The 26,910-nt window shown below is 38.1% G+C and overlaps 1 protein-coding gene and 1 non-coding gene across 6 annotated transcripts in view; one reads left to right on the top strand and one right to left on the bottom strand.

Moving 5' to 3' along the window:
- CDC42BPA (CDC42 binding protein kinase alpha) overlaps nt 1-26,910 on the top strand; it is a 277,597-nt gene that overhangs the window by 90,654 nt on the left and 160,033 nt on the right. For all 5 annotated transcript variants that reach the window (XM_049776391.1, XM_049776390.1, XM_049776389.1 and 2 more), the window contains exons 4-5: nt 65-160; nt 5,983-6,131. In XM_049776391.1, the coding sequence (XP_049632348.1) occupies nt 65-160; nt 5,983-6,131 (245 nt within the window). The remainder of the gene's footprint in view (nt 1-64; nt 161-5,982; nt 6,132-26,910) is intronic.
- On the bottom strand, nt 21,012-21,140 carry LOC126014797 (small nucleolar RNA SNORA51). Its single transcript, XR_007497789.1, has one exon. It is a non-coding gene; the product is annotated as a small nucleolar RNA SNORA51 (small nucleolar RNA).

The raw sequence follows: 26,910 nt of genomic DNA, 5'->3' as shown, positions 1-26,910 counted from the left end.
GTGTGTGTGTCTGGTTTTACCTAAGATTTTCACAATCTTAAAAAATGCTCTTTTTCCTTTCCAGACAGCATGTTTTCGTGAAGAAAGGGATGTTTTAGTGAATGGAGACAATAAGTGGATTACAACATTGCACTATGCTTTCCAGGATGACAATAACTTAGTAAGAATAATTTTTAAAAATTCTTTATCCTTTTATTTTCTTGTTATATTTTTATAATGTTACATATAGTAACCACTGAATTTTTAAAGAATATAAATTGTTTATATGTGATTTATCTTCACTGTAATTTATACCTTTACCTTGATGTTCTTAAAGATACTTTGTATGCAAGTCAAATCTAAATTTGAACATTTATATTGTATAGAGAATAGAGAGGATTTGGTGGGTTGGAGAACCATGATTTGGTGCCATACCTTGTGGTATTCAGTCTTATTTCTTGTGTGCTTAGGAATCATTCCTGATGGACTTGAGGGACCTTATGGGGTTTTGGGACTCAAACCTGGGTTGACCATGTGCAAAGCAGACACACTTGCTCTTGCACCCTGAATTCATTTTTGTACAAGTGCCCGGCTAATTTTCCCATCATCACTTGTTGAAGAGGCTTCTCTTGCTCCACTTCAGAGTTTTTGCTTTGTTGAAGATTAACTGAACATATATGTGGAGATCCATTTCTGGATTTCCAGTTCTAGTCCATTGATTTGAAAGTCTGTCCTTATTTCAGTACCATGCTGTTTTGATTACTATTGTTCTACAAGTACAATTTGAGGTTGTGGAAAATGAAGCCTTCCATCCACTTTTCCCCAAGGATTGCTTTGGATATTGGGAGTGGAGGCTGTTTATTTTTCTATATGATTTTTCAGGAGTGCTTGATCTATTCTTTTTTTCAAAATATGTATTCTTTTAGGGACTGCACTGAATCTATGTGATGTTTTGGGGAAATATTGCCATTTTGACATAGTTAATCCTATCCATGAATAGGGGATGGTTTTTTTCATTTTCTCGTGTTCCTTTTTATTGATGTATTATGTACTGTTTTGTAGTTTTTTTTTGTATTCTTTGTTTTCTTTAAGTTAATTATTAGATAATTAATTTTCTGAAACACAATTCTGAATTGGATTTAAAAATATCTTTTAAAAAATCTTTAATTCAATCACCATGAGATACGTGGTTGTTCATGATTGAGTTTCTTTGATACGGTGTACAGCACCCTTCATTCACCATTGCACACACATTCCACCAGTGTTTCCAGTTTGCCTTCCACCCCCCACCTCACTTCTTCCTTGCTTGCCTCTGTGGCAGACATTTCCCTTCTTCCCCCCATCTCTCTTTTTCTTTTTTTAGATACATTGTTTACAATATTCTGACTGAAGAGGTATCAACCATATCACTTTATCTCCTTTCAGCACCCAGTTCTCTATTCTTTCATTATTTGCATATAGGAAAGCCTTGGACTTCTGTGTGTTAATTTTGTAGCCTTCAACTTTACTATATAAACCTATATAGAGTTTCTAGCAGCTGTTTGCTACAGTTTTTAGGGTTTTTCCAAATATAGTATCCTGCCATCTGCAAATAGTAAGATCTTGACCTTTTTCCTATCTGAATGCCCTTAATATCTTTTTCTTGCTGTTTTGTGGGAAGTACTATCACTCTGACCCTAAACATTCTGAGTTGGTTGTTTTTTGTTGTTGTTGTTTTGTTTTTGCTCACACCCAGCAGTACTCAGGAGTTACTCCTAGCTTTCTGCTCAGGGGTCATTCTTTGTAAGGCTCAGAAGACCATATGTGGTGCAGGAAATTATACTTAGGTCACCAGGTTGGCAACATGCATGGCAAGTAACTTACACATTGTACTATCATTCTAGCCCTAGATTTATTTATTTGTTGGTAACACCCAATGTTGCTCAAGGATTATTTTGTTTTTGTGCTCAGGAATTACTTTTGGTGGTTCTTGGGGTTCATCTAGGATGCTGGAATTGAACCACAATCAGCATTACTCAGGGCTTTCTCTCAGCATCTGTTCAGGGGTTACATCTGGCTCCATGGATCATATGAGGTGCCAGAGATTGAATCCAGTTTAATAGTATGCAAGATAAGCACTCAAACAGTTCCTGTTCTTGGTTAATAACTGTATGCACCACTGTTTCTTTGAGGCTATTAAAACATTTTTAGCATATAATTTCTGAACCCTTTATCTGATAAATTATAGTTAGTTCTGGGAATGTTTTCAGGGATTCTGTCTTTATTTGGTGATTTTTGATCTGGTTCTATGCTACTTTCTCCTTGCTTCTGTTGCTTAAAGTGAGCTTTTCTGCTTTTCCAACCTTGCAGTGCTATCAGTGTGTTCCCTGGGGACATGAGATTAGGATAAAAGAATCAAGGTTCTGCACTAAAGAAAGAATAGTGAAGAAAGCCATCAATAGTTTTAAAGATTGTTTCATGATTTGACAAGAGGAAAAGCAAAATATTGGGCTTATCTGTAAATCTTTGATTGCACCTCTATCCTTCATTCTTAAACTATTCCCTATGCTTTTCAACATTTTGCATTTAATTTATTGTCCATGATAACTTTTATAACAGTATCTCTTCCTTTTCTGGGTTTGTGTGGAAGACCAACTCTTATTTTAAAATTGTGCTTAAATTCTGTTTATTCGAAAATTATCTTCATACCTTCTACTTTGCTTAGATTTAAAATTTTCTCTATAAATAATGCTATGTTTTTTAATTCTTCAGTTGTATACTAAAGTTATATACTTAAATATTTATATATTACTGATATTTTGGCATACCTTAAAAAATGTAAGTAGGTCCTGGAGAGATAGCACAGGGTGTTTGTCTTGCAAGCAGTTGATCCAGGACCTAATGTGGTTGGTTCGAATCCCGGTGCCCATATGGTCCCCCGTGCCTGCCAGGAGCTATTTCTGAGCAAATAGCCAGGAGTAACTCCTGAGCAACACCGGGTGTGGCCCAAAAACCAAAAAAAAAAAAAAAAATGTTAAAGATGGGGCCGGAGAGATATCATGGAGGTAGGGCATTTGCCTCACATCCAGAAGGACGGTGGTTCGAATCCCGGCATCCCATATGGTCCCCCGTGCCTGCCAGGGGCGATTTCTGAGCACAGAGCCAGGAGTAACCTCCGAGTGCTGCTGGGTGTGACCCAAAAACCAAAAAAAAAAAAAAAAAAGTTAAAGTTTGTGTAGTTTAGTGGTCATGAGCTCCAAGTGTTCAACCAATGTTATTACATTGCTCTTCTGTCTTTCATGTGCTTATAAATATAATAGTATTTTTTGTTTTGGGGTCACACCTAGTGGCACTCAGGGATTACTTACTCTTGATTTTGCGCTCAGAAATATCTCCTGGAAGACAGGGGGGACCATATGGGAATCTGGACCACTGTCCATCCTGGGTTGGCTGCATGCATGCAAGGCAAATGCCCTACCACTGTGCTATCTCTCCGGCCCAAAATATAATAGTATTTTTTTTTTTTTTTTGGTTTTTGGGCCACACCCGGCGGTGCTCAGGGGTTACTCCTGGCTGTCTGCTCAGAAATAGCTCCTGGCAGGCACGGGGGACCATATGGGACACCGGGATTCGAACCAACCACCTTTGGTCCTGGATTGGCTGCTTGCAAGGCAAACGCCGCTGTGCTATCTCTCCGGGCCCTATAATAGTATTTTTATCTTCAACTTGTATCCCATTACTCATTTATAAGAACAAGTTTGTGGTTTCTTAAATTATATGCCATTTTTAATAAATGGATTAAATGGATAGAATTAATAGTGATGGATTTGAGGCAGTAAGAGTATTGTTTTATGACACATTTTTATAATACATAATAAATCATCTAAGTCATTTTTATTATGGCTTTTATTCAGTTGTTTAAAAGTCCTAACAGAGCTTTGTCTATTATCTGCTGAGTTATTAAATTTAGTGGAGTGATATTTACTTGAATTTGCCATAATGATATGGAATTTATGAGATGAATGTGGTATACAGATATAATTTGTGTAGATTTGTCAACAAATTTTATAAAATTTATACATTTTTTTTTTGGGCCACACCCATTAGATGCTCAGGGGTTACTCCTGGCTATGCGCTCAGAAATCGCCCCTGGCTTGGGGGGACCATATGGGACGCCGGGGGATCGAACCGTGGTCCTTTCCTTGGCTAGCGCTTGCAAGGCAGACACCTTACCTCTAGCGCCACCTCGCCGGCCCCAAATTTATACATTTTTAAAAGTGAATTTACTTTTATAAAATGTATAAAAGTAAATGAAACACATATGGGGTATTTGCTTAGCAAAATTATAGTAGCTAATCATGGTAAGTTTTGAGAAGTTTTAGATAGCGGTACTGAACCCATGAGGACTTTTATTGATCTCTAGTGCTGTGTATTTTTGCATTACTTAAATGCAAAGGAACACTTGGAATATGTATTCATTACTTTTTTTTTTTAGTCAAAGAAATTTGACCAATAAAGCAATTCAGTGCAGTACATTGATAGTTTTGAAGTTTTAAAATTAGTTCAACTTAGTATGTTTTGAACCTTTCAAAAGGTTACCTTAAACTTAGGTGTAGTTCAGAATGTATTATTATTATTATTATTATTATTATTATTATTATTATTATTATTATTATTTTTAGTTTTGGGGTCACACCCAGCAGTGTTCAGGGTTACTTCTGGCTTTGCGCTCAGAAATCTCTCCTGGCTGGGAGACCATATGGGATGCCGGGAATCAAACTAGGCTTGTCTGATGTTGGCTATGTGCAAGACAAACGCCCTACTGCTGTGCTAGTGCTCATTTAGGACTGTGTAATGTTTTGTGGGGAGTGGACTATGCTCTCTGCATTCCAAAATAAAATTTCTAAAAGTAAATCCGAATATCATAAATACTTCCTGATGAATAATCTATTTCTGAAATTAGGTGACTTTTTCAATTTATACACAGGAAAAACTCCATTCTTATATTTGTACCTAATAAATATTAAAATAGAAATATATGGTGAGAACTACTATATTTGATGAAACAGATTATATTATTATATGTACTTGTACCATAAGACGTACTCCCCCCACCCCCCTAAGGTGCATCTTATGTAGCAAATGTTAGTATAGAGTAAAGCATTTGCCTGGCACGTGGCCAACACAGCACAGACCCCGGTTAGAATCCCGGCATTCCATATGATCCCTGAGCCTGCCAGGAGTGACTTCTGAGTGCAGAGCCAGGAGTAACTCCTGAGCGCCGCCAGGTATGACCCAAAAACCAAAAGAAAAAAAAAAGTGAAATAGGAAAATATATTGGTGGTGAATGTGAGTCTAACTTGTTGAATAGTCTGAATTTCTGTTAATCATTATATCTTGGAGATTTAAAATATTCATTCTATTAAATGTTGCTAAAACATATTTCTTGTGGGTAATGATGATATAACATTTTTTAAAAGTTTGGGGCCAGAGTGATAGCACAGCAGTAGGGCATTTGCCCTGCACATTGCCGACCCGGACGGATTTGGATTCTATTTCTGGCATCTCGTACGCTTCTCCCGAGCCTGACAGTTGCTATTTGTTTCAGGATGACAGAAAGTGAAGTTATTAAAAAATAGAAAGGAAATAGAGAAATTTAAAAAAAGGATGGAAAAAGAAGGGGAGAGAGTTCATTAGCAGTTAAATTTGTGGCAATTATTGTATCACCAATAAAGTCATTACAATAGTCGAAGGTTTAGTGCTCTCCCTCCCTTTTTCCTTTAGACAATAAACCTTTTTTTTTAAAGGTTTCAAAACTATGGTAGTCCTATGTTGTTCCTTCCCCCATTTATCAAAAACTTAATTACTGCTTTATAAAATTATAAGGCTTTTAATAAATACTCATGATCATTTAACAGAGCTGCTTGTATATTGACAATATTTGACCCAGTGATACTTGTACGTGGTCACATTAAATAATTATGTCACCCTTATTTGTTAAGTAGATTTTATTTTTTATTTCAGTATCTGGTTATGGATTATTATGTTGGTGGAGATTTGCTTACACTGCTCAGCAAATTTGAAGATCGATTGCCTGAAGATATGGCTCGATTTTACTTGGCTGAGATGGTAATAGCAATTGATTCTGTTCATCAACTGCATTATGTACATAGGTAAGTAAGATATTCTATCATTACGTTTGGCTGGAAGCTATCGTGTAGATATATGGAAATAGAGGTCTTTTAGTATCAATGTGTTTATTATGGTCTTTTTTATTTTTTGGTTTATGGGCTACTACTGGTAGCACTCAGGAATTACTCCTGGTCTGCGCTCAGAAATCGCTCCTGGCAGGCTCAGGGGGACTGTATGGGATGCCAGGGATTGAACCAGGTCCGTCCTAGGTCAGCCGCGTATTAGGCAAATGTCCTGCGCTGTGCTATTACTCTGGCCCCTTGTTTTTATTATGATCTTGAACACATTTCTCGTAAATGAAAATCTTTCAAGGTGATTGTGGTTCTTTTGCTTTAATATTGATGTCATTATTTGTCAGCATTTATTCATTTGTTTTTCCATTTGTAAAATACCTAAAAATTCCCATTTCTACTTCCCATTTCTACTTAACATTTCCACAGGCTGCTTATGAAGGCACAAATAATAATAATAATAATAATAATAATAATAATAATAATAATAAAAAATAATAATAATTCTTTAAAAATGTATGCACTGGCAATTTTCTTAATGTAGTAGTCATCAAGTTGCCTGCATTTTAAACCACAACTAAAAGAGTGATTTTATTATCTATATTGTGCATTTTCTGTTTTTTAAAAATATTTTCAATTGTCATTGGACTTATTTTTGTAGGCAGTGGTAATTTTGTTGACCATAAAATAATTTTCTCATATGTTGTTGATAGGTGCAGTGTCTTAAAAATTCCTCTACTGCTTATTATGCATAGTTGAAGAGGGGATTTTAAAAAGTGAGCCTATTTTTTATGTAGGATTACTCTTAGACCTATTAACCTGTGAAACATCATTTTCTATATAAATTTATAATTTAAGAATAAAAACTAGTAAAAAAATAAGAGAAACTAGCTAACTTTCAGAAATTTAAAAGTTAGCCTAATATTTTGAAAGGATAGTAGCAAATCATAAATTTGATGGTGAGCTTATCATTTGTATGGAAAATCTTTTGCGTGGACAAAATTCAGGTATAGAGATGACAAGAAGTAGGTAAAGGTACATTGCTATGTAAAAACATGCTAATTCTGTAACCACTTCTGAGAACATCTGATTTAAGATAGTAGCAATTTTTTCTTTTAAATTGTTGGTGATGAGAGTAATATCTATGAAGAACAGGAGTGTAGAAAGAAGAGAAAAATTTTTTTCAATTGTTTTATTATTTTTTATGTTGCTGTCGTATACCAATTGACTTAATTAGCAATGAAATTCTAGAACTTTATTAAAAAATATTCTGGGGGGAAGGAGTGATTGTATACAGGGAGGATGTTTGCCTTGCATGCAGCAAGATTTAAACCTTTATTTAAATCTAGATTTAAACTTTGATATCCCATATTACCCCCTGAATCTGCTAGGAATAATTCCTAAGTGTAGAACCAGGAGTAACCTCTGAGCACCATGGGTGTGGCCCCAAAATAAACAAAAAGAATATGCAAAGTATAAATTTTGTGTTTATTTTGTATATAAATGTACATAATTTTTCTTCTTGCTTTGTCTTTATTGACAACACCAGCATGTATTTTATTGATTGATAATAGAGAATCATAAAGTGCGATACAGATTTAAAGATGGTATTGTTTGTGATCTTTAGAGTGACTTATATGAAGAGAAACCAAAGTACTTTTTGTTGTTCAAAAAAGAAACCACATCCTCGGAGAGAATTGTCCTTTAAAATGGTTTGTATTATCTTTTCTCTGAGCATTTGAAGAATCTGGGCCTTATATCTAAAGAAACTTTTGCCCAGTTCATAGTTAAATTTACAATGAGAAATGATGTTTCAAAAATAATTTATCAAATTAGAGTTTAAATTAATAAAAGATATTTCTGTACATTCTCATTTGCTAGGCTTTTACACATATAGGGAATGTAATCTTATACTTTTATGTAGTGTTACAATTCTTAGCACAATAGTTTAGGTAGCAACTACTTTATATGTAAACTGAAGAATATTTGAACCCTAACTTCTATTAAGTACTTATAATTTTATAATTTATTTAATTAGTGTTAAATGAATCTAGTTTATTCTATTGGACAGATCCAGTAGAATTTCATTTTAAAGTTAAGCTGAATTTTATTTTCTCTTACTTATGGTCATGGTTTTGTCTTCAGTGCCATATTCAAAAATCTAATTTGTCTTTTAACTATCATGTCTCGAAAGTGCTAGATAGTTCTCATAAATCACACATAAAACATTCAAGCATACATATCCTCTACTGAGAATTTATTTAGTTCTCTTTTGTAGGCTAAACTATGAGAAAATTCAAATAGGTATAAAAGTAAGTGAAAGATTGAGTCTAGCTTATTCCTTGCAGCATGTATGTATCATACAAGCAAATTACAGTGTGCAAGGAGAAATAAGTTCTAATAGTCATTGTCATAGCTATATAGCTCTTAATATCATTAGGATTTCACTTATATTATTCTAAGGGCAATTCTGCCATTTATTTAATATAATTTATTTAAAAGTGAATATAGCTCTATTTTAAAAGTTAGTCTAGAGTAGTCTAGGCTATGAAGCAGCAGTGCAGGCCAATCTGCACAGCCAAGCTTTTGGGATACAGATATTAGTGCTGAAAGAGTGCAGCAGAGGCAAGACTAAGTAAGGCAAGAGGGCCCTTTCATTTGGCCATTTAGGCTGCTATGGTACAGCTGTGAGTTTTTTGGCTATGAGATGGCCAGTAGTGGCAGTGAGGCTGGGGATCAGTGGTGGTGAGCCAGGAGCCTGACAGTGAGTGGAGCCTTGAATTGGTTCCACGATGGGGCTTGGGAGCAAGGGAGCTTTCTCCAGTTCATCTGCTTGAGGCTGTGACATTAGTGATGAGGGAATGCAAAAGAGGCCAGGCTAAGTGAGGCAGGAGGGCCCTATGATGTGGTCATAGGGATAGCGGCTTGTGAGAAGGCAGATTGTGAGATGGCCAGTAGTGGTAGTGAGGCTGGAGAGACACTCTGCTTATTGGTATCTTTTGGGCTGGCACCTGCCCCCTTCCTAGATGACTCAGAAGAGACTCTGCAAGACCAGAGACCAGCAGCTGCAGTGACGGCAGCTTTTGGAATCAAAAGGGCCATTGTGAACGAACTCAGGCTAGTGTACCAAGTAAAGAATGTGACCACTCCACTTCACTCTGCTATTACATATTTCTTCTAGTCACGGAGCCCCACCACAGCACATAACACCCCCCCCCCCCACCACCACCACCACTATAGAGGTCACAGTGGGAAGGCAATGGGAAAGTAGAACCCCCCCCACCACCACCACCACCACTATAGAGGTCACAGTGGGAAGGCAATGGGAAAGTAGAACCACACCATAATTAGTGAATAAGATGGTAATTCTGAGGACCCAATTAACATCACCCACCTATATAGCTTCTTTCATTAGGACTTTAGAGAGGAAATGTGGAGGATGTTCAAAGAACTCAAAGAAACCATGGAACAGAAAGGCCATACAACTCAAAGGATATGAGAGTATGAGGAAACTTAAAACAAACATCAGGACTGAAAACTTGGTAGGCTAAATGAAAAATTCACTAGAAGGCCTCACCAGCAGAGTAACTGCTGCTGAAGACAGAATCAGGCTAGAAGTTGAGCTGCATAACCCCTCCATACAACAGAAGAATTTGGAAAAGAGCCTTAAAATAAATTAACAGAAGATGGAAAAAAATACTCAAGCAAACAGATGACAATAGACCCTTTGGGATAAATTCAACAGGAACAACTGAAGAAGTGGTGGGATATTAGAGAGACAGGAAGAAAACCCCTTTGAAGAAATAACAGTCACAGACATCATTGCTAAGTTCTCAAGAGTTGAAGAGTGCATGTACCCACATCCTGGACACTCAAAAGAGTACCAGCTAAAAGAGATCCAAATATAAGTACCCCAACGCATACACTAGTCACAAGATGAAAACCATAGATACAGAATACTAAAAGCAGTAAGAAGTTACATAGATAGAAGCAAACCTAAGATTTACAGCAGATTTATCACAAGTTACCCTCCAGGTCTGAAGGCAATGGTGTGGGATATACTGAAAAACTCAATGAAATAAGTGCCTTGCCACAAGTATATTATCCAGCCAGACTTTTTTTTCCAGCCAGACTTTTATTCAGGTTTGAAGGAAGGATGCACAGCTTCACAGATAAACAACAGCTCAGGAATTTTAGTTTCAAAACCAACCTTAAAAGCTTTAAAAGAAGGCAAGATATACCTCACAAAGGAACCAAACTTCTTTAAGAAGATGGCACAAAATCCTCAAACAATAATCCCTTTCAATATCAATGGGCTAAATGCAGTAAGAGACATCTAATGGCAAAATGGATCAGAAAATTGAATCCAGCATTTTGCTGCCTGTAAGAAATACACCTGAATAGTCAGAGCAAACACAGACTCAAAGAAGACAACCCTTCAAGCAAACAACTCCCTTTAAAAGGCTGATGTCACCAAACTAATATCAGATGACAGACTTCAGGCTTAAAAAGGTTTTCTGAGACAAATGAGCATTTCTTAATAATAAAGGAATGTATACATCAGGAAGAAATCATCTACTAAATATATGCACCTGGAGAGAGGCCAGCAAAAATACTTCAAACAATAGCTAATAGACTTGAAGAAATCCTTCAGTAGCAACACAATAGTAGTGGGAGATCTCAGCACCACCTCATCACCTTTTGATAGGTCAACCAGGCTAAAATTTAAAAAGGATATACTGTCTTTGAAGGAGGAAATAGAAGACAAGGACTTTGTGTCTGTGTGTGTATATGTATACAGACACATATATATGCCTTTTCATCACCACAAAGCTGAATACACATTTGCACATGGGACATTCCCCAAGATAGATCATATGCTGAGCCATAAAACATATTTTCATAAAATCAAGAGGATAGAAATTGTATCAACTGGAAAACCGGCTAAGCTTTGCAAAAGCCGGCTCCCTGTGTGTGACAGCAGGCGGGGAAAATCCGCGAAAGTACACCGGCCCAGTGGGGCCCAACTGTGAAAAACTGTGAGTGTGACCTGTCTATGTCTGTCTACTGTCCTCTTGCGTGAAACTCTTGCGAGTGGGGCAAAAAGAGGCTCCAGCGGAGCCTTTCCTTTCTAAGGAAAGAACTCCATTGCAACAAGAAGGAAAAATCACACTAAGAACGGCGCTATATCACAGAAGCAAACATTTCTCTCTGGACTGTTTTCTCTGTTGCATGCTCGGGCCTAAGATTTGACCCAGTGTGAGGCTTCATCCACGGAGGACTCCCCTCCCTTAGAGGCAAGTCAGCCCATCCAGAAAGGGAGGAGCCAGAGGAGTGTGCTGCTGCATCATATAGACAATGAATACCACCACAACACGTAGAAAAACCCACAATACAAGTGTGACAATGGGGAAACAACGCAGGCCAGCATCAGACATAGAGAATGAAGATGATAATTCTGAGGACCAGATAATGACCAACCAACTAATCAACCTCTCAGATAAGGACTTTAGACTAGCAATATGGAAGATGCTCAACGGACTCCAAGAAACCATGGATCGAGTTGAACAGAACACTAATAAGAACCAAGAAAATATGAAGACAGAAATCACAAAACTCCAAACTGAAATAACATGTCAACTAACAGGACTGAAAAAGTCAGTAAACAAAGTGAATGACAAAATGGATAAGCTCTGGGACAGGGTATCAGAAGCTGAGAATAGACTTGGTGCTGTGGAAGATGAGATACATAACAATTCCATACAGCAGGAGAGATTGGACAAAAAAATTAAAGCAAATGAGCAGACAATGGAAAAATTAGTCAAAGAATGGGAACAGATGAAAATAGAAGTCTATGATAAGATCAACAGAAACAACTTAAGAATCATTGGAGTCCCAGAGACCCAGGAAGAAAATTTCCAGGAAGAATCAACTGTCAAGAACATCATTAAAGAGAAACTTCCAGAGCTAAAGAATATATGTGATCAAATCCTGCATGCCCGAAGAGTACCAACCAAAAGAGACCCCAGAAAAACCACCCCAAGACACATCCTAGTCACAATGACAAATCCCACAGATAGAGACAGAATTCTGAAAACAGCAAGATCAAAAGGGGAAATCATGTTCAAGCAAGCTTCCCTGAGATTTACAGCAGACCTGTCACCAGAAACACTCAATGCCAGAAAGCAGTGGTGGGATATTGTGACAAGACTGAATGAAATGAATGCTTCACCGAGAATACTATACCCAGCAAAACTCACTTTCCGGTTTGACGGAAGAATACATGGCTTCACAGACAAAAAATAGCTCAGAAACTTCACAGACACAAAACCAGTCTTAAGAGAAAAACTGAAAGACCTAATCTAAGACAAGACTACCCAAAAGACACACCAAATTTTGAAATAAAGATGGCGTTAAATCCCAGGACAATTCTTTCTCTCAACGTCAATGGACTAAATGCACCAGTTAAGAGACACAGAGTGGCTAAATGGATCAAAAAACTCAATCCAACCTTCTGCTGCCTACAAGAAACGCACCTGAATAGTCAGAACGAACATAGACTCAAAATAAAAGGCTGGAGAAAAATTATCCAAGCAAACAACACCCATAAAAAAGCTGGAGTGGCCATACTAATATCAGATCATGCAAACTTTATACTCAGGAAGGTTGTAAGGGACAAAGACGGACATTTTATATTAATCAAGGGGTACGTAGAGCAGGAAGAATTCACTCTCCTAAACATATATGCACCAAATGAGGGGCCAGCAAAATATTTAATACAACTGTTGACAAATCTGAAAAATAATATCAACAACAACATAATAATTATGGGGGACCTTAACACGGCTTTGTCAACACTGGATAGGTCAACCAGAAACCCAGAAACCAGAAACCCAACAAGAATATACTAGACCTGAGGAGAGAAATGGAAGAAAGAGGCCTAGTGGATATATATAGGACACTCCATCCCCAGAAACCTGGATACACATTCTTCTCCAATGTACATGGGACATTCTCCAGGATAGACTACATGCTGGCACATAAAACATACCTCCATAAGATCAAGAGGATAGAAATTTTGCAGACTACCTTCGCTGAACACAAGGCTCTGAAATTATTTGTGAACTCCAAAGGGACTCAGAAGAAACACTTTAACACCTGGAAGTTAAACAGCCTCATGCTCAATAACCAGTGGGTCCGAGATGAAATCAAGGAGGAAATAAAAAGGTTCCTGGAAACAAATGACAATAAAGACACAAACTCTCAGAACTTATGGGACACAGCAAAAGCAGTACTGAGAGGAAAATTTATAGCTTTGCAAGCACACATCAGAAAGGAAGAAGGAGCTTACCTGAGTAGCTTAATGACACAGCTAATAGAACTAGAAAATGCTCAACAAAAGGACCCAAGAATAGGAAGACAGAAGGAAATAACAAAGCTGAGAGCAGAAATCAACGAAGTGGAAACTCAAAAAACAATCCGAAAGATCAACGAAAGCAGAAGTTGGTTCTTTGAAAAAATAAACAAGATTGATAGACCACTGGCAAACCTAACAAAGAAAGAGAGAGAGAGAAACTTGATAACTCGTATCAGGAATGAAAAAGGAGAGATCACTACTGATATGACAGAGATTCAAAGGGTAATCAGAAACTACTTTGAAAAACTCTACGCCACTAAAAATGAGAACCTGGAAGAAATGGATAAATTCTTGGACTCTTATAATCTTCCACGGTTGAAGGAAGAGGATGTAGCATATCTAAACACCCCCATCACCATTGATGAAATTAAAACAGTAATCAAATGTCTGCCGAAAAACAAAAGCCCAGGTCCAGATGGATTCACTAATGAATTCTATCAAACTTTCCAAGAGGAACTACTGCCAATCTTGGCAAGACTCTTTCATGAAATTGAACAAACAGAAACACTTCCAAATAGCTTTTATGAAGCCAACATCACCTTGATACCTAAACCAGACAGAGACGCTACCAAAAAAGAAAATTACAGACCAATATCACTGATGAATTCAGATGCAAAGATCCTCAACAAAATCCTGGCAAATAGGATTCAATGCCTCGTTAAAAAGATCATCCACTACGATCAAGTAGGTTTCATCCCAGGAATGCAAGGCTGGTTTAACATCCGTAAATCTATCAACATAATACACAACATCAATAACAAGAAAAATAAAAACCACATGATCATATCAATAGATGCAGAGAAAGCATTTGATAAGGTCCAACACCCATTCTTGATCAAAACTCTCAGCAAGATGGGAATGGAGGGAACCTTTCTCAATATAGTGAAGGCCATCTACCACAAGCCAGTGGCAAATATTATCCTCAATGGAGAAAAACTGAAAGCCTTCCCTCTAAATTCTGGCACAAGACAAGGCTGTCCTCTCTCACCACTCCTATTCAACATAGCACTGGAAGTACTTGCTATAGCGATTAGGCAAGAAAAGGATATCAAGGGAATCCAGATAGGAAAGGAAGAAGTCAAGCTCTCACTGTTTGCAGATGACATGATACTCTACTTAGAAAACCCTAAAGACTCTATCAAAAAGCTTCTAGAAACAATAGACTCATATAGCAAGGTGGCAGGCTACAAAATTAACACACAAAAATCAATGGCCTTTCTATACACCAATAGTAATAAGGATGAAATGGACATTAAGAAAACAACCCCATTCACAATAGTGCCACACAAACTCAAATATCTTGGAATCAACTTGACTAAATATGTGAAGGACCTATACAAAGAAAACTATAAAACTCTGCTCCAAGAAATAAGAGAGGACACACGGAAATGGAAACGCATACCCTGCTCATGGATTGGCAGGATTAACATCATCAAAATGGCAATACTCCCCAAGGCATTATACAGATTTAATGCCATCCCTCTAAAGATACCCATGACATTCTTCGAAGAAGTGGATCAGACACGAAATTCATTTGGAACAATAAACACCCTCAAATAGCTAAAGCAATCATTGGGAAAAAGAATATGGGAGGAATTACTTTCCCCAACTTTAAACTGTACTACAAAGCAACAGTTATCAAAACAGCATGGTATTGGAATAAGGACAGGTCCTCAGATCAGTGGAATAGGCTTGAATACTCAGAAAATGTTCCCCAGACATACAACCACCTAATTTTTGATAAAGGAGCAGGAAATCCTAAATGGAGCAGGGAAAGCCTCTTCAACAAGTGGTGTTGGCACAATTGGATAGCCACTTGCAAAAAATTGAACTTAGACTCCCAGCTAACATCATGTACGAAGGTAAAATCCAAATGGATTAAAGATCTCGATATCAGCCCCAAAACCATAAGATATATAGAACAGCACATAGGCAAAACACTCCAGGACATTACAGGCATCTTCAAGGAGGAAACTGCACTCTCCAAGCAAGTGAAAGCAGAGATTAACAGATGGGAATATATTAAGCTGAGAAGCTTCTGCACCTCAAAGGAAATAGTGCCCAGGATACAAGAGCCCCCCACTGAGTGGGAGAAACTATTCACCCAATACCCATCAGATAAGGGGCTAATCTCCAAAATATACAAGGCACTGACAGAACTTTACAAGAAAAAAACATCTAATCCCATCAAAAAATGGGGAGAAGAAATGAACAGACACTTTGACAAAGAAGAAATACACATGGCCAAAAGACACATGAAAAAATGTTCCACATCACTAATCATCAGGGAGATGCAAATCAAAACAACGATGAGATACCACCTCACACCACAGAGAATGGCACACATCACAAAGAATGAGAATAAACAGTGTTGGCGGGGATGTGGAGAGAAAGGAACTCTTATCCACTGCTGGTGGGAATGCCGTCTAGTTCAACCTTTATGGAAAGCGATATGGAGATTCCTCCAAAAACTGGAAATCGAGTTCCCATACGATTCAGCTATACCACTCCTAGGAATATACCCTAGGAACACAAAAATACAATACAAAAACCCCTTCCTTACACCTATATTCATCGCAGCACTATTTACCATAGCAAGACTCTGGAAACAACCAAGATGCCCTTCAACAGACGAATGGCTAAAGAAACTGTGGTACATATACACAATGGAATATTATGCAGCTGTCAGGAGAGATGAAGTCATGAAATTTTCCTATACATGGATGTACACGGAATCTATTATGCTGAGTGAAATAAGTCAGAGAGAGAGAGAAAAACGCAGAATGGTCTCACTCATCTATGGGTTTTAAGAAAAATGAAAGACACCCTTGTAATAATAATTTTCAGACACAAAAGAGAAAAGAGCTGGAAGTTCCATCTCACCTCAGGAAGCTCACCACAAAGAGTGATGAGTTTAGTCAGGGAAATAACTACATTTTGAACTGTCCTAATAATGAGAATGTATGAGGAAAATGGAGAGCCTGTCTAGAGTACAGGCGGGGGTCGGGTGGGGTGAAGGGAGACTTGGGACATTGGTGATGGGAATGTTGCACTGGTTATGGGTGGTGTTCTTTACATGACTGAAACCCAAACACAATCATGTATGTAATTAAGGTGTTTAAATAAATTAAAAAATAAAATAAATGGTAAAAAAAAGAAAAAAAAGAAATTGTATCAACTATGTTCTTATACCAGAATACACTGAAAATAGAAGTGAATTACAAACAGAAATGGAGAAATAACTTTAACACCTAAAAAATATAGAGTACACTACTGAGAACCAGTGAGTCAGAGAGGAAATAAAAAGATTTTTGAAAATAGAAAAAAAGACACGAATGATCAGAGCTGGTGAAACATAGCAAAAAGCAGTATTAAGAGGAAAATTTATAGCTTTGCAAGTATTCATCAGGATCGAATAAAATATGCATAAGTAACTTAAGGGTACAACTTAAGAAATTGGAAATGATCAATGAAAGGAGCCAAAAGTAATAGGTAGAAGAAAATAATACATCTTAGAGCAGAAATTAATGAACTGGACATTTAAAAAGCAATCCAAAAGATAAAGGAAAGCAAAAATTGGTTCTTTGAAAAAATAAACAAGTTTGGCAAACTAATTCTCAAGACTCACGAAGAAAGAGAGAGAGAAAAACTTAATATAAACTGATCAGAAATGAAAAGGATGTCACTAAAGATACTACAGAGATTCAAAGGGTAATCAGAGATTATTTTAAGAAGCTTTATGCTACAAAATAAGAAAACCTGGAAGATATGGATACAATTTTGTACTCTTTTAACCTCCCAAGGTTGAACCAGAATGATGTGGAATATGTTAACAGACCTATCATGATTGAGGAAATTGAAATGGTAATCAAAAGGCTTCCCAAAGACAAATGTCCAGGCCCTGATGAATTCACCAGTGAATTTTTTCTAACCTTTTATGAGGATCTACTGCCAGTCCTTTTCAGGCTCCTCCAGGAAATTGAAGAAATAGAAACACTCCTAAGTAGTTTCTATGAAGCTAACATCAATCGATACCCAATGCAAGAGAGACACCACAGAGAATTACAGACCAATATTCTTGGAATATAGATGCAAAGATCCTCAACAAAATACTAGCAAATCCAACAGCTCATCAAGATTATACACTATGACCAAGTAATATTCATTTCAAAGATGCAAGAGTGGTTTCATATATGCAGGTCAATCTATAATACACCATATCAATAAAGATAAAAAAAATTAAATTCTAGTCAGTCCCATGTATGGGAAGCTCCTCAAGCTTCAGAAAATAAACTTCTAATAGTGAAAAGATGGAACAATGTTGTAACTACCTAGAGTCGAAAAAATGATCTTGGTTTGCCTGAACAAAGTAAAACAAAAGTAAACTTACAAGATGAATAAGTATTTACTAAAAGGAAGAAAGAGTCAGAGGACAAAATGAAAAGGAAAGTAAGGTAAAAGTGGATACACTTTATTATTATTATTATTATTATTATTATTCTGCCAACACTCAGTGGTTACTACTTGGTCTGCACTCAGGAATCACTCCTGGAGGTGTTCAGGGGACCATATGAGATTCTGGATAATTAAACCAGGTCAGCTACAATCAAGACAAGAGCTTTATTAGAGCTCAGCTGAATTCTGGTCTTAGAATAATATTGAGGAACAATACAGTCTATAAGGCATATACATTCTGATATGAGACTGACTTCAATTTTAAAGCAGACTGTGCTATTTCTTTTCTTTCTTTTTCTTCTTTTTTTTTTTTTTTTTTTTGTTTTTGGTTTTTGGGTCACACCTCGTGACCTTCAGGGGTTACTCCTTGCTATGCACTGAGAAATCGTCCCTGGCTTGGGGGACCATATAGAATGCTAAGGGATCTAACCATGATTCTTCCTAGGCTAGCACGGGCAAGGCTGTTATGCCACCACTCCAGCCCCTATTTCTTTCTTTTTTCTTTTTTTTTTTTACTTAAATACTGAAGTTAGAAAGTTGTTCATGATTGAGTTGTAATTTTAGAATGTATATCATCCATACCAATGCACATTTCCTGCCACTAGTGGCCCCAGATTTCCTCCATTACAATTATACCACCCTTCCTCCCAGGCATTTTACCTTTCTCTTTTAGATACTGTGAGTTGCACTATTGTCTATGAAGGGTTATCAATTTATCTCTGATTAGTATTCTCTGCTAGAGTGATCCTAGTTCAGAGTGATCAATTCCAACAATCACTGTCATATGGTCCTTTCTCTATCCTAACTGCCCTAACTGCATTGCTCCACTATTGGTGGCAAGCTTCATACTATGGATTGGTCCTCATGGCTTTCATCTGTATTGTCTCTAGATATTATTACCATACTATCTTTTTTCCCCTTTATATCGCACAAATGAGTGAGATCATTCTATGTCTATCCCTCCCTCTCCTTATGACTCATTTCACTCAGCATAATACTCTTCATATTCATCTATGTATAAGTAAATTTCTTGACTTCATTTTTCCTAACAAATGCATAGTATTCCATCGTGTAGATGTACCACAGTTTCTTTAGCCATTAATCTCAGTTCTCAGGCACTTTGATTGTTTACAGATTCTGGCTATTTACATAATGCTTCAGTGAACATAGGAATACAGAGGGCTTTTCTGTATGGTGTTTTTGGGTATATCTATATCTATATATCTCTTCCTAGAAATGGTATTGTTGGACCATATAGAAGCTCAATTTCTAGTTTCCTAAGGAGTATCTATATTGTTTTCCAAAAAACCTGGACCAGGCAACATTCCCTCCATCAGTGAATGAGAGTCCCTTTCTCCTCACATTTGTGCCAGCACTGGATGCTTCTTGTTCTTTGTTCAATTCCCAGCATTACATATTGTCCCCCGTACCCTGCAAGAATTGAGCCTTGAATGCAGAGTCAGGAGTAAGCCCTGAGCAATGCTGGATGTAGCCCCAAAACCAAAAAAGAGATAAATTGTTTATTTTCTGGAAGGCATGTGCTCACCACCATACCACCAACATTATCCCCCCAAAATGTTTCTTTTCCAGAGATTTCCCTTGGACCTTTGAAAACAGTTGAAGACAAATTTATCATAGTAGAAAATGGAATTAAAATTTTTTGTTTGTTTTTTTGTTTTGGGCCACACAGTCACTCTCAAGGGTTACTCCTGGCTCTGTTTTTAGAAATTGCTTCTGGCAGGCTCGGGACCATATAGGATGCCAGGGATTGAACCTGGGTCCATCCCCAGTCAGCAGCATGCAAGGTAAATGCTCTTCCCACTGTGCTATCACTCTGGCCTGGAAAATGGAGTTGATAATACATTCTGAATTGTGTTTTTTGCACTAGTGCTTGAACTAAGGACTTAACACATGCATCATGTGTACTGTACCATTGAGTCGCATCCTGGTCACACACTAACTAGTTTTTTGTCTTAGAGCCACACTGACTGTACTCAGGATTTACTCCTGGCAGTGCTTAAAGGGACCATATGGGGTACCTGGGATTAAACTTTGGTTGCCCATAGACAGGTCTTACTTCTGGAAGTGCTTTAGGGACTAAATGTGATACCTGGAATTAAACCTAGGTTGACCATGAACAAAGCAAGTGCCTTAACCCTTGTACTATATGGCTACATACAATAAGATCACTTGTCAGTCCTTCCTTCCTTCCTTCCTTCCTTCCTTCCTTCCTTCCTTCCTTCCTTCCTTCCTTCCTTCCTTCCTTCCTTCCTTCCTTCCTCCCTCCCTCCCTCCCTCCCTCCCTCCCTCCCTCCCTCCCTCCCTCCCTTCCTTCCTTCCTTCCTTCCTTCCTTCCTTCTTTCCTTCCTCCCTCCCTCCCTCTCTCCCTCCCTCCCTCCCTCCCTCCCTCCCTCCCTCCCTCCCTCCCTCCCTCCCTCCCTCCCTCCCTCCCTCCCTCCCTGTATTCGTGATAGGCATTCTTCTTCTCCCACTCATTAACATCATCATGATAGTTGTTAGTGTAAGTTATTTGTCTAACAGCATTCACCATTCTTTGTGGTGAGTTCCATATCGTGAGCCAGTCCTTCCGGCCCTCATCTCTGTTGTCTCTGGACATTACTATAATAATTTCTTTATTTTTCATAAAACCCATAGATGAGTGAGACTATTCTCTCTCCCTCTAACTTAATTCATTCAGCATAATTGTTACCATGTCCATTTATGTATAGGAAAATTTCGGAGTATCAGCTAAAAGAGACCCAAAGAAAAAAACTTGAAGTCAAGTTTATATGTATGTTGGGCCTGCATTTGGACTTCAGGATCATTTAACTTCTTTTTATAATTATTGTTGTTAATATTTTTTGGTGGGACCTGACAAGAGAAAATCTAGTAGAATGAGGTTAGACTTCTCAAAGCTTCAAGGCAATTCTATATTTCTTTCATTATATAACTCACTTATTCATATTTAAAAAAATCTTTTTTGTCCCCCAATTCACAACACAGACCAGGCAAAGGGCCTGGGTGGAGGTGTATATGGGGTGCATTTACTGTACCTCCTCTTTCTGTACAGTGTAAAGAACACAGCCTGTGATAAGAATTGGGAGGTCTTATCTTTTCTTTATATATATATATATAGACACACACACAAAAAAACCTTCATCAGTGCAACATTACCATGACCAATCCCAAGTGTCCTTCCTCCCCACCCCACACAGGCCTGTACGCTAGACAGGCTTTCTAGAAAGCCTTTATTATTGTCACGGCTGTGTTGGTTTGAACACTTCAGGGAATTCTTTTCCAGGAAAGTGGGTGGCACAGAGTTGGCAGATGATAAACAACAGGGGCCACACACAGTTGTGTGGGAGAATCAAATGTTCTGACTTTTTTGTTTTTATTTTTTATTTTTGGGCCACACCCGGCAGCGCTCAGGAGTAACTTCTGGCTCTGTGCTCAGAAATCACTCCTGGCAGACACAGGAGACCATATAGGATGCCAGGATTCAGACCACCGTTCTTCCTGGGTCGGCTGCTTGCAAGGCAAATGCCCTACCGCTGTGCTATCTCTCTGGTCCCTAAGTGTTTTGACTTTTATTGAAAAATACAATGTGTATATAAGCAGGAATTTTGCCATTCAGTTTTTTTTGTGATACGTAAAAAAAGGTTACATTTGTTTCTTTGCAAAGTCAATCATATATCTCTTGTTAACAGAAGCTTTATCAGTACACACTGCTTGATCTTCAAAACAATTCACCTTATGAATAGATACACTTCAATTAAGAGCCCAGAAGCTTTCGTGGGATCAAAAGAGGCTTAATATTTTTTGATTTGATAATATTTTTATATAAGCACCATGGTTACAAACATGTTTGTAGTTGGGTTTCAGTCATAAAAAGTATATCCCCTTCACCAGTGCAACCTTCCTGCCATCAATGTCCCTCATCTCCCTTCTCCCCACCCCTTGCCTATCTTTGAGACATTCTATTTCTCTCACTCACTACTATTGTTATGATAGTTGGTGTAGTTATTTCTCTAACTGCATTTACCACTCTTTGTGCTAAGCTTCATATCGTGGGCCAGTCTTTCCAGCTCTCATCTTTATTGTCTCTGGCACAGAGTTGGTGAATGATAAATGAAAGGGGGGTCACACACAGTTGTGTGTAAATTGGCACAGTATTATTACCATACTTATATTTTTCTAAAATCCCACAGATAAATGAGACTATTCTTTTGTCTGTCTCTCTCCCTCTGACTTATCTCACTCAGCATAATAGTTTTCATGTCCATCCATGTATAGGAAAATGTCATTACTTCATTTTTCCTGACAGCTGCATAGTATTCCATAGTGTAAATGTACCACAGTTTCTTTAGCTACTCACTTGTTGTTGGGCATCTGGATTGTTTCCAGATTCTGGCTATTCTACATAGAGCTGCAGTGAACATAGGCAAATTTTAACATCTCAAAATTTAGGTGTCAATACTGATGTAGATTAAAGGATTAGCAAGATGCCAAATTTCTTTTCATCTAAGGGAACAGAATTTCTGCTTTTAGGGCTTTCACAGATAATGAACTCCCTAAGTCTGACTAACAAATAGTTTTTTTTTTTTAATATAAATTTTTATTTTGATCATAGTGGCTTACATATTGTTGACAATAATATTTTAGGTACATATTTACATAAAATCAGGGGGGATTCCCATCGCCAAATTGTCCTCCCTACACCTCCGTTTCTGTCCTACCTCCCTTTTCCTTTTCCCTCACCCCAGGGCGGCTAGAATATGTGGTCCCCTCTGTATCTAACCCACTACTTAGTAGTCTTGCACCTGTTTGGTCTTGATGCCTCCCTTATTTCCCCCTCTAACTGGAGTCAGGACTAGCTAGTTCAAGTTGCGTGGTTTTGTTTGAAGGAGAGAAAAGTAATAAACTGGGATAAGAGTCTAATACCCCGAAATTGGGCGGAGTCCTTCTAAAGGCTCTCATCGTCAATTTGGGAGATGGAGAAAAAGAAGGTGAAACATTCCACTAGTACCAAAAGAAGTGTCAAATATCCAGTGAGGGCTCCAGCTATATCGATAAGCACCACACAGAGCAGACAAAACAAACAAACAAACAAATAGAAAAAAAACAGAAACAAAAACAAACAAACAAAAATCACGCCATGGTCTTGAATTGAGAAACATGGCATAGCACATAACGAAAGAGAAGAAAGGAAGCGAAAAAAAAAAAGTCTAATTGGGGACTACACTTTCAATAATCACACTCAAACAGAGAAATCGACCAAAATAGATTGGTAAATCAAAAATAATAATAACAATAATAAATGAAGGTAATATATATATTTATATAAAAAATAACCAAGGTTTTGTGCTTTTTGTATTTTTGTTTTTTTCCCTCCTGCCCTGGCACAGTAAATATTGGGGTCATTCGAAAAAGAATTCACTTGGCCTAAGAGATATGGGGTTTCTCTGTCCTTGGAGCATACTGTCATGGGATCAACTCTAGACTTTGCTCAGGATCTTTTACTTTCCCATTGGTGGTTTTTTTTTTTTTTTTCCTTTTTTTTTTTGGTGTGTGGAAGACTTCTGCTCTGTGTTTAGAGGTCTCAGTATCTGCACAGATCCTGAGGTGGGACTTATGATGATGTCAGTCTTTGTGGTTCTAGAGGTTCTGTTACCTCAGTGTCATTTTAGTCCATCTTCTGTGGTTGGTGATCTTGGTCTTTGCACTGAACCTAGGGTGGCACCTAGGATAGCGTCTTTCTTTGTGCTTCCAAAAGCCCCATTTCGTTACTATTGTCTCTGCCGGACCTTTGGGACTGGGGATCATGATTATTGTGCAGGTCATAGTTCAAACCCTAAACTAGGGCTTTTTTATTGGACCCAAGATGTATACAGTCTGGTCGTGGATCTAGCAGCCAGTCATCTGTAAATCCCGATCTTGGCTTTTGGACCTACCAAAGGGTGCCAAGACTTCTGTTTTTGTCTTGTCGTTAGTTGGTAAGGTAGGCTAATCTGCTCTAAGGTCAAGATGTTCGCATTTTCCTCATTGTCAGGATATCATGTTAGAGCTGGGCCTTGTTGTTGGTCTCCTCCTATTAAGGCCGTCCCGGATGGAGTTTGTTTCCTGGAGCTGTTGTGAAGAGCTGTGCCGTTTCTATGTCGGGGATCAAGGGTTCAAGGCTGGATGAGTGGTATCTAATCCCCTGAGGTCTAATTTGATTCCACATGACATATTTTCAAGGCAGGAGATATCCATATATTTTAAACAACTATGAGTTCCTATCTCTAGTAGATAAGAGCTCTTTTTTTTTTATATGTAATATTTCCCCTTTACTTAGTGTGCCTTTGCAGAGGGAAATGGTGCTACATTATAATGTCTGTGTATTCGTGGGTGGACTGATGGGATAACAGACACAGGTCACATACCAAAAAACGAAGAGAGAAAAAAAAAAGAATAAAAAGGGGAATTAAAAATGTATGTGCTCACAAATATATATGTAGGACGAACATTTAAAAAAGATAAATAAATAAATTAAAAAAAAAGAAATAAAATGAGTTAGCGAAATTTTTAAGGGACCAAAGTGGTGCAAAAGATTACCTTACATTTGGGGGAGGGCAGGTAAAGAGGTGGTGTATTACAGGTCTTATGCCTATGTTGGAAGTACAGTTTTTCCCATTGTCTTTTGGGTTTTTCTTGTGGTGTGTGGGTTCCCAGGCATCTTCCTAACCCACCCCCTGACCTTCTTCAGATTGGTAAAAATTTGCGGCAGGGAGGTCTTGGAAGAGTTCTTGCATTGGGGATACTTTTGGATCTAGGCCCGGTTTCAATGAGTAGTCCGCGTTAGGGGGAGTTGGTAGGGAGGGCCTCGGAGCGTGAGTCCACAGGGGAGTTGGCTGTCTTTTCTTTCAGGAGACGAGGTGTGGGTTTATCTGGGTGTCCTCTCGCCTGGGTGCTGGGTACTGGTTCGTTGGGTAGGGGGTCGATCTTGATGCCTAATAGAATAAGGACTGGGGGTGAAGAGTTTTAATATGGTGGGAGATCTGGATGGGATTGAGGGGTGAAGGGATAGTTGGATTTCCGGAGGGGGAAAGGGGAAGGTATATGGGAAGGGTTTGAAGGGAGAGAAAAGAGAAAATACCTTAGAGAGAAAAGGGGGAGAGAAAGGGAAAAAAGTAATGTGCAGAATAGAAAAAAAAAAAGTAGTGAGAAGAGAGGAGAGAATGGCAAGGGAATGCTGGTTTGATTGAATGTGTTTGAAGAATAGAGCCTGTAGTTTAAGTCTGTACGTCTCAGGTACTGCTTCAGTGGTCTGACTGGTCTCGTGCTTCAATTCCTAAATGAAGGTATTACCTAGAGATAAAGTGTATGTTAAAGAGTTTTCTTATGGCCATCTCGTAGTGCAAGCAAGGTATGGTATCCCGTGTGGTATCCCGAGTTGCCACCTTAGTTTGTTCGCCCTTTGTATCCAAGGGCACCTGTGGACAGAAAAGCTGAGAGGTTATTTAAAGTATAGTAAGATAAAGGCATTAAAAGGTAGTGTTATGGTATGTTGCCATTGCAGTCCGTGATTTCCCTTGGTGTTCTATACTTGTGTTCCTGTATACGAACTCTAAGGGGTTATTGTGGACCTTTGTTGTAGAAGTCTGATTACATACCTGTTCTCTCTATGCTGCCGTTTCTGTTGTTGCTGTTTTCTTTGTGGTATAACGTGTAGTCAAGAGTTTGCGTTGTTCCTTTTTCATGTATTTTGGACACTGCTCCCACGTCTATGTTGACTATTACAGTGTTCGGAGTTTCTACCCTGTTGAACCCTGTTATTTGATTGTTAGGTATTAGTTGTGTATAAAATATGTGTTCTAGGTGTTTCAGAATAGTGCTACCATTCTGTGTTTATCTTTTGTCTTCTGACTTACTTCGTTTAACATAACATGATCTAGGTCCATCCACGTTGCTGCAAAGTCTGTGATTGTATCATTTCTGACTGCCATGTAATATTCCATTGTGTATATGTACCACATCTTAATGATCCATTCATCTGTTGTTGGACATCGAGGTTGGTTCCAAGATTTGGCTATTATACTGAGTGCTGCAATAAATAGTGGGGTGCATACATATTTTGGAATGAATGTCCTTCCATCTTGGGGGTATATGCCTAGAAGAGCAATTGCTGGGTCAAATGGCAGCTCAATTCTGAGTTCTTTGAGCACTCTCCAGACTTTTCTCCATAGATGTTGGACTAGGGGGCATTCCCACCAGCAGTGGATGAGAGTTCCTTTCATACCGCATCCTCGCCAACAAAGGTTGTTTCCATTATTTTTGATGTGAGCCAACCTCACTGGTGTAAGGTGGTATCTCATTGTTGTCTTGATTTGGATCTCCCTGATGATGAGTGAAGGTGAGCATGTTTTCATGTGTTTGTTGGCCATCCTTCTGTCTTCCTCAGAGAAGTGTCTATTCATTTCATCTCCCCATTTTTTTTATGGCTTTATTTGGTTTTGAGGGGCTCAGCTTTCTGAGTGCTTTGTATGTTCTAGTTATCAGCCCTTTATCTGATATGTCAAGTGAAAAGATTTTTTCCCATTCTGTTAGCTGTCTTCTTGCATTAAGTAGGGTTTCTTTTGCCATGCAGAAGCTTTTTAGTTTGATGTAGTCCCAGTTGTTTATATTTGATGTTAACGTTCTTGCCATTGGTGCTCCGTTCTCAAAGACCTTTTTGATATATAGGTCTTCGAGTGTTCTGCCTATTTTATTCTTGATAAACTTTATAGATTCAGGTCTGATTTCAAGGTCTTTGATCCATTTTGAGTTGACTTTTGTATAAGGAGTGAGATATGGGTCGATTTTCACTTTCGTACATGTGGTTTTCCAGTTGTACCAACA

This window comes from Suncus etruscus, chromosome 7 (assembly GCF_024139225.1).
Source record: "Suncus etruscus isolate mSunEtr1 chromosome 7, mSunEtr1.pri.cur, whole genome shotgun sequence".
Classification (NCBI taxonomy): Eukaryota; Metazoa; Chordata; class Mammalia; order Eulipotyphla; family Soricidae; genus Suncus; species Suncus etruscus.
Note: the sequence above shows the minus strand (reverse complement) of the source record. Positions and strands in the feature narration are given on the sequence as shown.